Source organism: Argiope bruennichi, chromosome 8 (genome assembly GCF_947563725.1).
Source record: "Argiope bruennichi chromosome 8, qqArgBrue1.1, whole genome shotgun sequence".
NCBI lineage: Eukaryota > Metazoa > Arthropoda > Arachnida > Araneae > Araneidae > Argiope > Argiope bruennichi.
This window is the reverse complement of record NC_079158.1, coordinates 8,520,141-8,533,750: the sequence shown is the minus strand read 5'-3', so window position 1 is coordinate 8,533,750 and position 13,610 is coordinate 8,520,141. Positions and strand designations below refer to the sequence as shown.

Genomic DNA, 13,610 nt, shown 5'->3' with positions numbered 1-13,610 from the left:
TGCTAGTAAAACTTGTATTTAATAATGAATGCTGATCATTTAGAATGTCAGATATATTGTTTAAAAAAATTTTTTTTAAAGTTTTTTGCTAACTACTTTTTAGAGTAATATTATCGCAATGTAATCTTATGTATCGAATTCTAAGTAAACCATATCTAATCTTTGAAAATTGTCTTAAATCTGGTGATTACCTACGTATTAATAAATTTTTCTGCAGAAAAATAATTTTTTTTTGTTATAATTCAGGAATTTATTGTCTGCAGAGTTGAGCATAGTTTTCAAAAATACTACACTGCAATAAGGTATTAAAATTCTCAGAAAAAAAAACATTATAAATTATAAGAATCGACAATAGAATAGGAAACCGTTACTAGAAATTATATTAAAAACCGTTCGAACTACGTTAGGAATAAAAATTATATTCGATTTCTATGAGCGCAATATATTAACACTAAAACATTCAAAGATATTTTAATCTACAAAACAACAGATGATTGTTATCTGTGTTATGCGCAAAGAAATGAGAATATTTTTAAAAAGGAAATATAAACAATTAGGATCTTTATGCATGATATATAAATCGTCACATTCTATCAAAATTGATGAGTTAGAAGAATAACAAAATAAAAATTCACAATAATGTGTTCACGCTTTATAAGAATTAAATTTACAGCTTCAGTAATGCTTGAGAAATTTATTTAATTACAAATATGATTCAAAAATTTACAATATTTTGTTGAATGTGCTAAATAACAGTACAGCAGTTATTCTATTTACAATTTATTTAATGTCATAACATTTAATACTTTCTCCTACAGAATTAGTAAACTAATGTTTCAGAATTAAAAAAAAAAAAAAAAAAAAAACTGCGATAGCAAGCTTTTTCTAGGGCTCAGAGTGGTAAAACCGCAAAAAAGCAACCTGGTTATGATGGAGAGGACAGATGACCAATTACCACTACGGGTGGTCGAAATCGGAAAAGGGTATTTCCAACAATCGCCTTTAAAAGAAGGGGAAAGCATCTTCTAGCTTTTCTCACTGAATGCCCGTATTCAAAGTAACTTTTCCGAGTTTGGGCTCCTGAAGCTTAAAGGTTAAATAAAAATTAAAAATATATATAGGTTTACATTAAAATTTTAATCCGTCAATGATAATTTTCTGCCTACTTTTAATGAACGAAGTTTCATTTGCTTGTTGAAGTTTACATTGAATTAAAATGTTATTGCATTTCTGCATCACTTGCATCTATTTATTAATATTCATAGTTGTAAATCAAAATAACTTTTTGATAGTGTTTCAAGGCAAACATTTTCATTCACTCAAAATTATATGACAGAGGATAAGATAATTTGTTATGCTTTCATTAATGGTTGTATGTAATTAGGCATCCACACGCTAATATCCATTCTGAATCCCTGAGCAAGTGTACACGGATTTAATATCTATGTCTGATTCGCAGGTGTGTTGATTTCACATAGAGTAAGAAGAATTGGCCACAATGCAGTAACAAGTTTAATAAATTACAAATCCCATGTGTCCTGCCATTTAGTTGCGGTTTTTTAAAGGAAATTGCACATATCTGTGAAAGAAACTATCAATTTCAAAGTAACAAACTATTTTCGGTTGAAGAATGGGTTTTCTCATTTCCTAAAATGCCGACATGTCTGGGTTCCCAACAGAAGAGAATATCAAAATCCCCCAATGAAGAACTTATATCTATGATATTGAATAAACTAGGATGGATGGGGTTTTCTATATTTTCCTACTGTTTCGTCAGATTCATACTGCTGCTATCCATATAGAATTTTTAATACTGACTGCAGAAGATGTATTGCAGAGAATAAAATATGATTTCTTTTGCACTTATAATTGAGTAAATGAAAAATAAAAAATACTGCAACTAGCATCACTATTGACACCAAAACCTGTTTGTTCATCTGCTTTTGAACCACCTGTAATAACAGTTCTATTATAAAATATTGACAGCAATGGTAATAAAGATGGATCAATGGCATTTTTATTAAAGTTTGAAATGTGGGACAAATATTGGAGAAAATATAAAGCATTTTTAATAAATAAATTTTATTTGTCCTTGATCGAAATATAGCATGTTTTCCCTTTCATAATTTCAAATTCAGATACAAAGGGCAATTTTCATAAAAATTCCAATTAAATACTAATAAGATTTGGATTTCAATTTGTCTCTAAGAGAAGCTAAATGACAAGGGATTATTCACAAATGATATTCTTTAAACTTAAATCTTCAATCTGTTGAACTGAAAATTTTATGAAAGATTGAAAATGAATGGAATGATTTTATGAAAGCAAACGCGTTTAGTAAATTAAAATTATAAAGCATAAAATGCTGCTAGAAAATAGGCCTCTAAAGTTGCATCAGAATTTGTTACCGGATTAAGGGTGGAGGACGAGGGAATGGGAATGTTGTAACAGCGGTTTTTCACCTTTAAATAAAAAGCTTTTAATCTAAAAGGAAACTTTTAAATTAAAAAGTTGTTGATATTAAAAAGAAGAAGAAACTATGCAATGAGCTGTTGAATGCTGTTTTAATTATGTCAAGAATAAATTTCAAAAAAGCTTCTTAAGTTTAGAAAATATTTCATTTCTCAATTTGAGCGAAATTTTTATAACTCTATTAGAACATGTGTTATATAGAAGGAATTGCCACGTACAAATTTTAGATTAATATTTGCTGTTATTTTTCGAAAATTCAGTTTTTGTCGAAAATGACTTAAGTACTATTTGTTTGAATTCACGGCCTAAAAAATAATTCTATTCAAAAAATGTTATTCTTTGATTTCAAATTATATAATAATAATCAATTGTCACACAAAAAACTAAAAAAAAAAAAATCTTATTTATTACCAATGACTTTCGAAAAACGTTAATAATAGTGTTCCTGAAAGTAACAGTAATCGAAAGTGTGTTCAGGCTTAACAATTTCAAATTTAATGTTCTCCCCCCCCCTTTTTTTTCCTTTTCTGAAAACTGATTATTAATATGTCACCTAAAATCGTATGATTATTGGAGAATTTAGATAAATTTTGTTCTCGCTCTGCGAATCGGGAAAAATCTGTATAAATATTGTTTATTTCTCAAAGTCCTAATAATAATAATAATAATTTTCCTGGTCGTTGCTGTACTAATTTGACACCTTGAAAAATAACCGAAGAAGTAAAACTTCTCCCACCGTATAGGCCACGAATCAGATAAAAAAAATCATTGAGTTCACCAGAAAAACAATTAATTAAAAAATTGAAATCTACAATCGCAAATTTCAAGTTATCATGTGGGAACATTATTATTTTTTAAGTCATTAACCAATTTAGACCGGTTTACGAGAGATCAACTTTTTTGCCAGGCAAGAAAAAAAATGAAAATTGCCATTTATGCTTTATTCATTGCCTACGCGATTTCGAGCCTCAAAAGCCCTTAACCAAAACACATCATGTTCTGACAAAAAGGAATGCCATGTTTGGAAGCTGAATAACGAGCGTTTCCGTCGCACTGCGATTTCCAAATGATAAATTATCTACCAATAAAGTTTTAAACATATTAATTTATATAAAATTTTTATGAAAACAATATTTTTGTAAACACAAACTGCCATTTTCTAATTTCCGAGACCATAAAACAATTTCATAATGGATTAATCTTAGAACACGAGTCAGATCCTTCAATGCTTCCCACTTAAGACTGAATGAAGTGATATTTCCCCATTGGGGGGGGGAGGGGGGAAATAGAAAATATTTTTATCAAAATTGTTATTAAACGCGAGTGAAGCTTTTTTGAACATATAAAAATTAAATTATTTAATTTCCTCCGAAAAAAATTACATTCCATGAAAATAACAGCTATAACAACAAAGAAGTATACGTAATAATAAAGCAATTCTGGTAAAAGCAGGTCAACCTTTTAAAAAAGCATCTGCTTCTGCATTATTATTATGTATGCTTTCAAAGAAGCATACGTAATAATAATGCAATACTGGTAAAAGCAGATAAAAAATATATGCGGTTAAAAGATGGTGATGCTCCTACCCAAAACAACATGTTCTCACATGATAAAAAATCAAAATTTTCCAGGGTTCCGAGTATAGCAAAATAAAATTCAAGGATTTTCAATGACAGTGAGTATATTTGTACCAATAAATAGCAAAATTATTATGTATTATACAATGTGCTGTTTTGCAATTTGTGCACAGTCCTTGAAAGATGAGCACCGACATGATTTTTTTTTTTACACCTCTGTTGTTGTTGCTTAGGGCACTTGTCAAGCTTGTTGTTAGACAAGCCAGCTGACGAAGTCAGCCATTTTGAAGTCGAGTTTTAGCGTTTCTTGTTTCAGTAGTGCCATCTAGGACCAAGAATACGTCTTAGTTACTGATGCGTCACAACTCTTTTCAGGGGGCTGGCTACATTCATACATTTCTCATTCACTCATCCACAGATCTTAATTTAGACCTGAATCAGAGAACGATCACCTCTGATCCAGTACCCCTAGTGGTATTGTTTCGGCTTGGAGGATTTTGTGGCTACGACAGATTTATGCGTGCACCAGCCATCATATACAGGAAGAGTCTTCGGCCAGCAGAGTTCGAACTCAAATCCAAGGGATGCGAATCCAACGCCCACCCAACCAGGCTATACCGCCTCCCCTCTTTTATTTATATATTTATTTTACCTGTACAAATGACAACAATTAAAGTATGGTTTAGATTTCGCATTTAAGAATTTTCATACCTCTGAGGCTTTTACCGTAAAATGGTTAAATTTTGTTCTTCACCTTAATCCCAAGCAGCAAGAATGGTAGCAAAATGATTGCCCAACGATCGCTCTGCTCGAGTAGAACTCGTCCGTATCTCGCAGGTGCGATATCAGATTTTGGTTGTATATATAATTTCTCTTTCGCCTCTGAAGATCGCCTTTTTAGAGGGGCGAACTCCCACAACGACTTTGTGCAAACGATCGTTTCAAGTAATCGCCCTATAGTCCTAAGCTCTTTTCCCAGGTGGGGCTACGCAAATTTATTTTAGGAATTTTCCATGAATCGCTTGGCGTATATACCCATAATTGATGATTTTGCTAACCCATATAAATTCAAACATTGAATCACAAATAATTAAATCCAAAAATTTAGCCTCCACCCTCATTAAAACTAATCAAAATTGCATTGGCCCAGAAATTAGACGCTTAATTAGCGACAGGAATTTTGCCAGGGAGGATTTCCAAAACTCCTAGAGACCCAATGAGACTTATGAATCGACTCAATAAGGAAATCGAAAAATTAAATTTAAAAATTGGAAGTAATAGCTTCGTCAATTAACACATGAATGTCAATACTTAAGACGGGTCTATCTGAAAAATTGTCAGACCATTGAAAAGCAAAAACTTCCGGTCCTTACTGACCTAGCTAGTATTGCCAATTCTGATATTGAAAAAGCAAACTGTCTGGCAGACAGCCTTGAAAAACAATTTCAGCTTAATGACTATGAAACAGAACAAATTGTAAATAATACAGTCCAAAGCTTTCAAGACTCTCTCCCATCCAAATTTACAGATATTCCTCCCCCTACAACCTCTGAAATAACTGAATATATTAAATTAAATGTTAGGAAAAGACCTCGGTATAGATAGTATTAATAAAATGCTTAAAAATCTCCCTGAAACTTTTGTTAAATTCTTGACATATTATTCGTAGCATCTTAATATTAGGTCATTTTTCGTCAGCCTGGAAAAAAGCTGCAATTATTTTCATATTAAAACGAGGTAAAGACCCTACAAAACACAGTAATTACAGGCTCATATCCTTACTTCCCTCAGGCGGCAAAATTGAAGAATACAATACACTAAATAGATGTAATAATCACTTAGAAAATGAAAAAAAATTCTTACTCCTGAACAATTTGGATTCTCCGTTTCATAGTAATCTTCAACAAAGACATCGATTAATTTTTTTTTTCATTTTTTTTATTAAAGAAAACCATTTGCAGTATTGCTCATCTGCCTAATAATACCCATAATAAGGTATGCAGCATTACATAATGCAAGAAAATGAATATTGATGAAATATATACAAGAAAAGATACGTTTTACTAGCACGTTCTCACAAATGCATGTCTGCTATTCTATCGTAAACGTATTCTACATATTTTCAACATGACTCTCATTGAGCGCTTGGTTTCACAAATCAAACCTGTATGTTAGAAAAAATAGAAAATTCTGAAATATCCTAAAAATGAATGGAATAATGCATAAATGAAATTACGTATAAAATATTTGATTTTGATGAAATTTCTACATTTTATTCTTTTAAACATTAGGACAGTTAATAAATCACTAAAAATAGTACATTATAACATCATTAAAATTTATAAAATTAAACCGTTCCATGTTCTACTTTCAAATAATCACCCCCCTCATTCAACCTTCCTCATTAGAACGAGAATTTATTTTTATGAATTTTATATTTAAATATATTATGTCATATTTTTCAAATGATTTTGTAAACTATTTTAAAGTGCATTTATAAGGCTTAATGTTTTTTAATTAACCTTTAGCATCTATTTTGGTTCCATTAATACCATCATAAGCGGGGGGGGGGAGGAATAAAAAGAAAGAAAGTGAAATATTTTCAATGGATCAAAATGTCGATAAGTTTTATTTAATCAGAAATCTAAGTTTTGAAAAACTTATTTTTTTATTATTATTGCACATCAACAGTGCATGTAGATGTTCAATAGACAAACCAATTTTGGTAGCATTCACAGAGAGCATTTTTCACCGATTTTTGCTTCTCGCAATTCACGTCAACTTAAAAACATTAAAATATTTACATCAAGAATTTTTAAACGAAATTTTCTCTACTCCTAGCGAACTTTTTGTAATATGTATATATATATAATAAAAGCCGTTCAATTTTTTACTTTGCTTTATTTCATTCAAAACTGAGTAAAAAGTTCGTAATTTGTTATTTTTTCAATTAGAATTAGGAATAATCTACCAATGCTTATATGTAATTAGTACATTTTTTGCCAAGGGCCGTGAGACGATACGAGGGAATTTTAGTCTTGTCTTTATTTGTTTCGGAAATAATCAACGCATGTTTCCATTGTTCAAGAATGGCTGCAGAGTCAGACCGATTTTGAAATAAATTTCAGATATTTGGTTATTTTTTTAAAAATTGTTAAGAGTTTAGATTTTTAAACCGTCTGGAATTATGTATGCCTGAAGTAAACTTCTTAGTTCTGCTTATTGCTTTTTTTAGTTTCCAAATTCCAAAGTTGTTGGGAGATAATTTTATGCCAGAAAAATCTAATGGAATGGATTCAATAATTTTCAAGTGATTTTAGAAAGTTCCTTTTGCTTCTTTGGGCAGCAAACATAATTGTTATGAAGGATTATATCGCTATGTTTAAAATTTGTATAGTTTCGAGAATTGATGAAATTACATTGTAGAACATTCTTGGATTTCGAATTAAATTACTCATCTACAGATTTTTTTTTTTTTTTTTGACAATGAAGCGCAATTAGCAAGATATTTTTGACTCGGAATATTTCTATGTACTTTTTTACGCAAATAAAACTTAAGCCTTTGAAAACCCTGACGGTGATAGGTTTTGTTAAGCAGAGATTTAATTGAAATATTTTGAGAAATTATTTCAGTCGCACCTTTCTTGATTGTTGTAAAGTGAAAGTGGATCGATGTCATTAATCATTTCATGAGTTTGTTATTTTATTAGCAACTAGTTCATTATTTTTAAAACGCTTGTTGGGCTATCAAGGATAAATCAGATTAGGATCGTTTCCGAAGCTAGATCAACATAGCAGGAAATGTCAGTGGAACAAATTGTAAAATCTAAAATGGATTACGTACTTATAGAGCAATAGGATGGGGTTTTAGTGTTAAGAAAGACGAAATGTGAGCCAAGTCGCAAAGTTATTATTATTTCATGCTGAGGAGCGGCATTTTAACAGACCATAATGGATAAATTAAACTAAACTCAGCAGGCGTGACAGCTCATGTGGGCCAAAGCCTACAGTGCCCATCTTGGGCCCTGGAGTGCAAGGCATGTGTCCCGGTTAGATGGTCAGCCTAACGTGGAACTCCCCCAGTGTTTAGTTCCCAAGCATGCTTGGTCCTCAGTTTGTCGACAAACTGAAGGCTGAGTCGACCTTGCAGACTGAGGACCGAACCTCGGACCTGTGCGTTCGGAGCGCGAAGCGCTAAGCCACCGGGATAGTGGATAGTAAAGGTTAAAAATCACAGAAAATGGAGGTAGGGCAAACAAAAGAAAAGGAAAGAAAACGAGATTTGGTTTGATGAATATCGAAATACTGAGATGCATGCAAGTTGATGATAATGAATTGGATGTTTAGGTAATGGAGCTCAACTGCCAGAAGTTCCAAATTTAGATCACCACTAAAGTTAGTAGAAATGATTCCACCAAACACATTGGTACGGATGCTAATTAAAAACCTTCTTCCCGGAGTTTTTATTTTTACTTGGAGGGAAAAAATATCTCAATTCGACAAAAATTTCTCTTGGAAAACTCAAAATGATGCAGTAAAAAATGAATTTGCAACCAAATTTTTATTTTTAATCCTTCTACAAATTTCACCATCAATGTAAAAAATAATAACGAAAAACGAGGAAGATAAGCGCAACCAAAGACAAGAAATGAAGTAAAAAAAGACTAAGAAACAAAAGCGTACAGCCTGAACACACAAAAATTAAAAAGAGCAATGGAAAAAAAAAGTTGACCAGTTTTTGAATCATTGCCACCGCCATTACCCTATTAAACGTGGAAGTCATTAGTTTCAGTCGGGTTCGAAAAACATGAAGTTTTTCTTTGAAGGAGATTTGCTGCCTTGGTTAATCTGGATAACGTGTCTCCCAAAATTCTGGATAAGAGCACTAATCATTTTTTTAGAACATATCAGTCAACACTCGGGCGTGTTATTCCATTTTAACATTGATATCTTATATAATTTAAAGAATTTTCGCAGTAGTCGTAGCTTCTTAATCACTGAAAATTGTATAACATTTGCGAAAGTGATACTTGCCGACTTCTACCTTGCTTCTTAAATGATTACGACATTTTAATCCAAGTATAGGTTTTTTTATTTAAATTAGAGGGGGCAACTCTTTTTGATATGGATGCATATTCCCCTCGACAGTTTATGCATTTCTCCAGACCTAAACAAGGGCCAACATGGATAACTCCAAACGAGATGCATTCCTTTTACAACTCTAGTACGAAGCTAAAACACTTCCTACGTTGTCTGGGCTGATCAATAATGAATTAAACTTTTTGGTGGATAAATCAATCCAATCTGGAAGAGCTGTATCCATTACAATTACTAGTATCGGTGAATTTTTCCGATTGGACTGCGGTTTAAGAAAATGGCTCATATAGAAAATGTTTTGTAAAATCTTCTGCATTTCTGACAAGAAAATTGACATATGAAAAAGTAGAATTTTGAACCAAATGCAAGACAATTTGCTTATTAGTTTGGCTTCCGTTATTTTGAAAGACATATTCAAAAGTGAGTCATCATTTGTACTAAAGTCATTGTATACTTTTTAACGATCACCATTGGAGTGCTTCAATTAAGTTTACGATTAAGCAAAAGAGAGAAAGGAAACAAATAAACCATCTTCTTCAAGAATAACGAAATAGAGTAATTAAGGGAAGGAGAAAAATGCTATGTGAGAACTATTCGGGACTCAAAGTCCAAAACCGAAGGAATTATCCGAGCTTGAAATGCAAATTCGGCGAGAACAAACAATATAGTAGATAGTCTAATTAGAATAATAAAATACATGGAATTACATAAAATGAAAATTGACTGCCACACATTTTTTCCAAAACATTTAATAACATAATAGTTCATAATAATAATTGAACATTTAGCTCAATCTTTGTTTTATTGACATTTTTAGAATTGACAATATTAGCATTATTATTGTAGAATATATCGAACTACCAGCATCAACTCTCAAATGCATCAGAATGTATAAATATCAGTTAAAATATAAATGTGTAATAAACAAGTGCTCATAATATTCTGGCCATTCATACATTCAAAATACACGGGTTCACATAAATCATTCATCAAATTCACATAACGTCAAAGGAATGTGTCTAAGATATCTACCATAGCAACGCCGGATTGCATGATACGTAAACAAATCGTTCTGTTACATCTGATGATGAAAATCAAATGTCGCTTCTCCAAGGGCAATCACTTAAATAACGGCATGTTTAAAGTTTAATTATTCTTCGAGTCACAGCCACTTTTAGTCTTCCCTAAAACAAAAGCATCTCTTAGACACGGTCCAATTTGTATATTTACCGATGAAACCTATACTAAGACCCAGCATGCCATCAGAAGGAGATAGATTTTATTTCTAAAGTATTCATATTTATCTTGTAAACACATTTACTAAGATAAATTAGAAAGAAACGGGATAAAAAACAAAGGGCAATTTTTCCTAAGCTTAGAGCATCAGTGGAGCTCCGATAACAACACGATATAAACAAACACAACTGTGAGAGGCTTTTTTTACTTCTCCCTTAAAACGCCGCCTTTTTATAGCTTTAATTTGGTTTAGTGCACTAAGATTAATGTTCAGTTTTGAAAAGATGAGAAAGTTAATTTTATGCAAATAAAAAAATTAACATTGGACGTCAGATGTATTTATAAGAAAACATCTGTTATCATTGCAATTTCATAATTATGCTGAACAATTAGATTTTGAATCAATTTACTTATCAAGTATTTAAAAATCTCTTCCTATACACAACGCCAACATATGTGGTGCAAAAATCGCTCTTTTAACATTCTGTCGGAGGCAACAATCAAATGTAAGCAAACCGTTTTACGAACATTTCTGCCAGCTTTATTGGATGTTTTTACAAATGCACTTAATTCAATACTTCATAATCAATGGCGCTCCAAAATTTTATTAGAAATGTTCTAGAGGGTGCTCGCTGTATCACCAAAATCTCCACTCTGTTAGAAGAAAGAAAATGTGAAAGAAATCAAGAAATAAACTTCGGTAAAACTAAAGAGCATTTTTCGCCAAATATTAATAAAGTATAAAGTTAAGTTATTATATTTGGCAATATCGACTTTTTTTTTTCACCCTTTAAGTTCAGTCTAGGCGTTAAACAGAAAGTTTAATTGAGCGCGAATATAGACTTCACCGTCGCCAGATGGATTATCGCCATGGCTCACTTATGGAAAGTGATAAGAATATTTTTTAAAACTATTAATCTCACAAAAAAAAAAAAAATGATTTTTTGCAATATCTTAAAACTATATATATATATATAATCTTTTAATGATTTAGATTTCATTTCTGTCAATGTTTTCTTTATTTTTAATAGTTTTTAAATTTAATATACATTTTGTTATAATGTTTTTAATATTATGATGAATTTCAAACTCATTCATTAAAACATTCAATCGCGTGCTTTTATCAGTATTAAAATTAAGATTTAAAAAAATGTTTTCTTTGGACACTGACTCCGAAATAGGATTTTTACTTTTTATTTCGTGAAATTTACACTTTTTTAATTTGTAGCAGATTGATTCAATCTAAATTCCTGCTTTTCAGTCGTACATACATTCCATATTAATTGTTTAATAGCCTAAAAAGGCAATAATCTGGGCGGACTAGTTGATTGCCAAAAAAATCAAAACTTTTCAATTCATTTAAACTTAGTAGCAAGCCTATTTATACTTTACAACATTTGATATCTTAATCTTAGTTATTTTGCAAAAAGTCATAATTTATGCGATAGTCTTTGTTTATAAGTGCTTCAATATGCAGTAGTTTATTGTTTTTGTCTAAGGATTCTATAAAATTAGCATTCAATATTTGTATAACTATTTCATTTAATTACAAAAACAGCTGGATTTTTTAGACATGCATTTAGTATAATGTTAAGCCAAATATTGACACTTTTTATCCCTATTTTTAAACTACAGAACCGATTTTTACCACTTTGAATTGAATGTTACACCCATTGTTACGATTCCATTTTAACTCCTCCGATAGGCAATATGTCATGTATACAGTAGCCGGTTAGTCGACAGTCAAGTGTGAAATGATCGACAGTGTTTCTGCACAGTGAGTAGAATGGAGAACATGACAATTGGCTGATATTTTTTTAACAAAATGAATAAGTAAGTCAATAGTTTCACTCATAACCTTCTGATAAATGAGAATAAATATTATGTTCCATTACTTGCTAACCCATCTACGGATTATTATTTCAACTTCTTGGAGTAAGAATACAGTGTTTTTGAAAGTAGTATACAGTATGACTGAGTTGTTTGAATGATTATTAATAGAAACCTATGAAGACAAATCATTTCATCTAAGTAGTGTAATAGATTATCAGGTAATAGTAGTGCCGAGTCATACTGTGAGAAATAAAATAATTTTCCAGATCTAGAAAATCCGTACGTTAGCTGCACTCAAGCAGTAATACATATACTCATTCAAAGGTCTACGTGCTCCGTTTGTTGTCATCGGCGTGTCACGTTCCAGTTCCAGGGAATGCAGATCTCTCCGTCCTGCAGCACTGAGTAGTAGTGAGAGATGCGCAGCCGCAATCCCCGCAGACTGGGGCCGAGAGCAGCTGCGTCGCGCAGGATCCGGCGACAACACTGTACCATGAGGTCGGGTGTGATGTTGTCGTCCTTTTCGAGGGCGCTCAGTCCAAGTTGGGCCATACATTGCGCATGCAACATTCGTTCTTCTTTCTTCATACTGAAAAAACATAAGGCTTACTTTTTGTAAGATAAATATCTTTTATAGACACAGAGTGTCTGACAGGAATATTCCATACAATATTGGTTACACCATACAATATTGGTTATGAACATTGCAGAAGGACAATGCAGCTCTTGTTGCTATTGCATGCCTCGATTGTTTTAATCGCAGATAACCTAAGGAGATTTTTTAATAATATACAATGGCCTGACGGAAAAAAAGTCCCTTCAATTTGAGAATCAATAGAAGTAGGAATTCTATCCCACTGTGACTAAGAATTGAACCTGAAGTCTTTGATATAGCGATATTGTTTCTTAAGTAGCACACTATATTGTATACTATTATAAAATTTTAAAAAACAATATTGTAAAATATAGTAATAGTGAAAAATATAAGATCTTTGTTATATTGATCAATATTGGGTTCCAATATCGTATATAATTCTCCTGGTAGTCAACAAATTTGTTTCTAGTACAATAAACACACCTAAAATTAATTCTATCCCACTGTGACTAAGAATTGAACCTGAAGTCTTTGATATAGCGATATTGTTTCTTAAGTAGCACACTATATTGTATACTATTATAAAATTTTAAAAAACAATATTGTAAAATATAGTAATAGTGAAAAATATAAGATCTTTGTTATATTGATCAATATTGGGTTCCAATATCGTATATAATTCTCCTGGTAGTCAACAAATTTGTTTCTAGTACAATAAACACACCTAAAATTAATTCTAATTACCAATTGAAGTATAATTTAATATATAAGATATCCCCCCAAAAGTGGAATCCCCCCCC

At 31.5% G+C, this 13,610-nt stretch overlaps 1 protein-coding gene across 3 annotated transcripts in view; it reads right to left on the bottom strand.

Annotated features, from left to right (window-relative positions):
- Window positions 1–639: 639 nt before the first annotated feature.
- Window positions 640–13,610, bottom strand: part of LOC129980926 (T-cell activation inhibitor, mitochondrial-like) — a 181,393-nt gene continuing 168,422 nt past the window's right edge. For all 3 annotated transcript variants that reach the window (XM_056091419.1, XM_056091417.1, XM_056091418.1), the window contains exon 9: window positions 640–12,804. In XM_056091419.1, coding sequence (XP_055947394.1) covers window positions 12,561–12,804 — 244 coding nt within the window. In that variant the 3' untranslated portion in view covers window positions 640–12,560. The remainder of the gene's footprint in view (window positions 12,805–13,610) is intronic.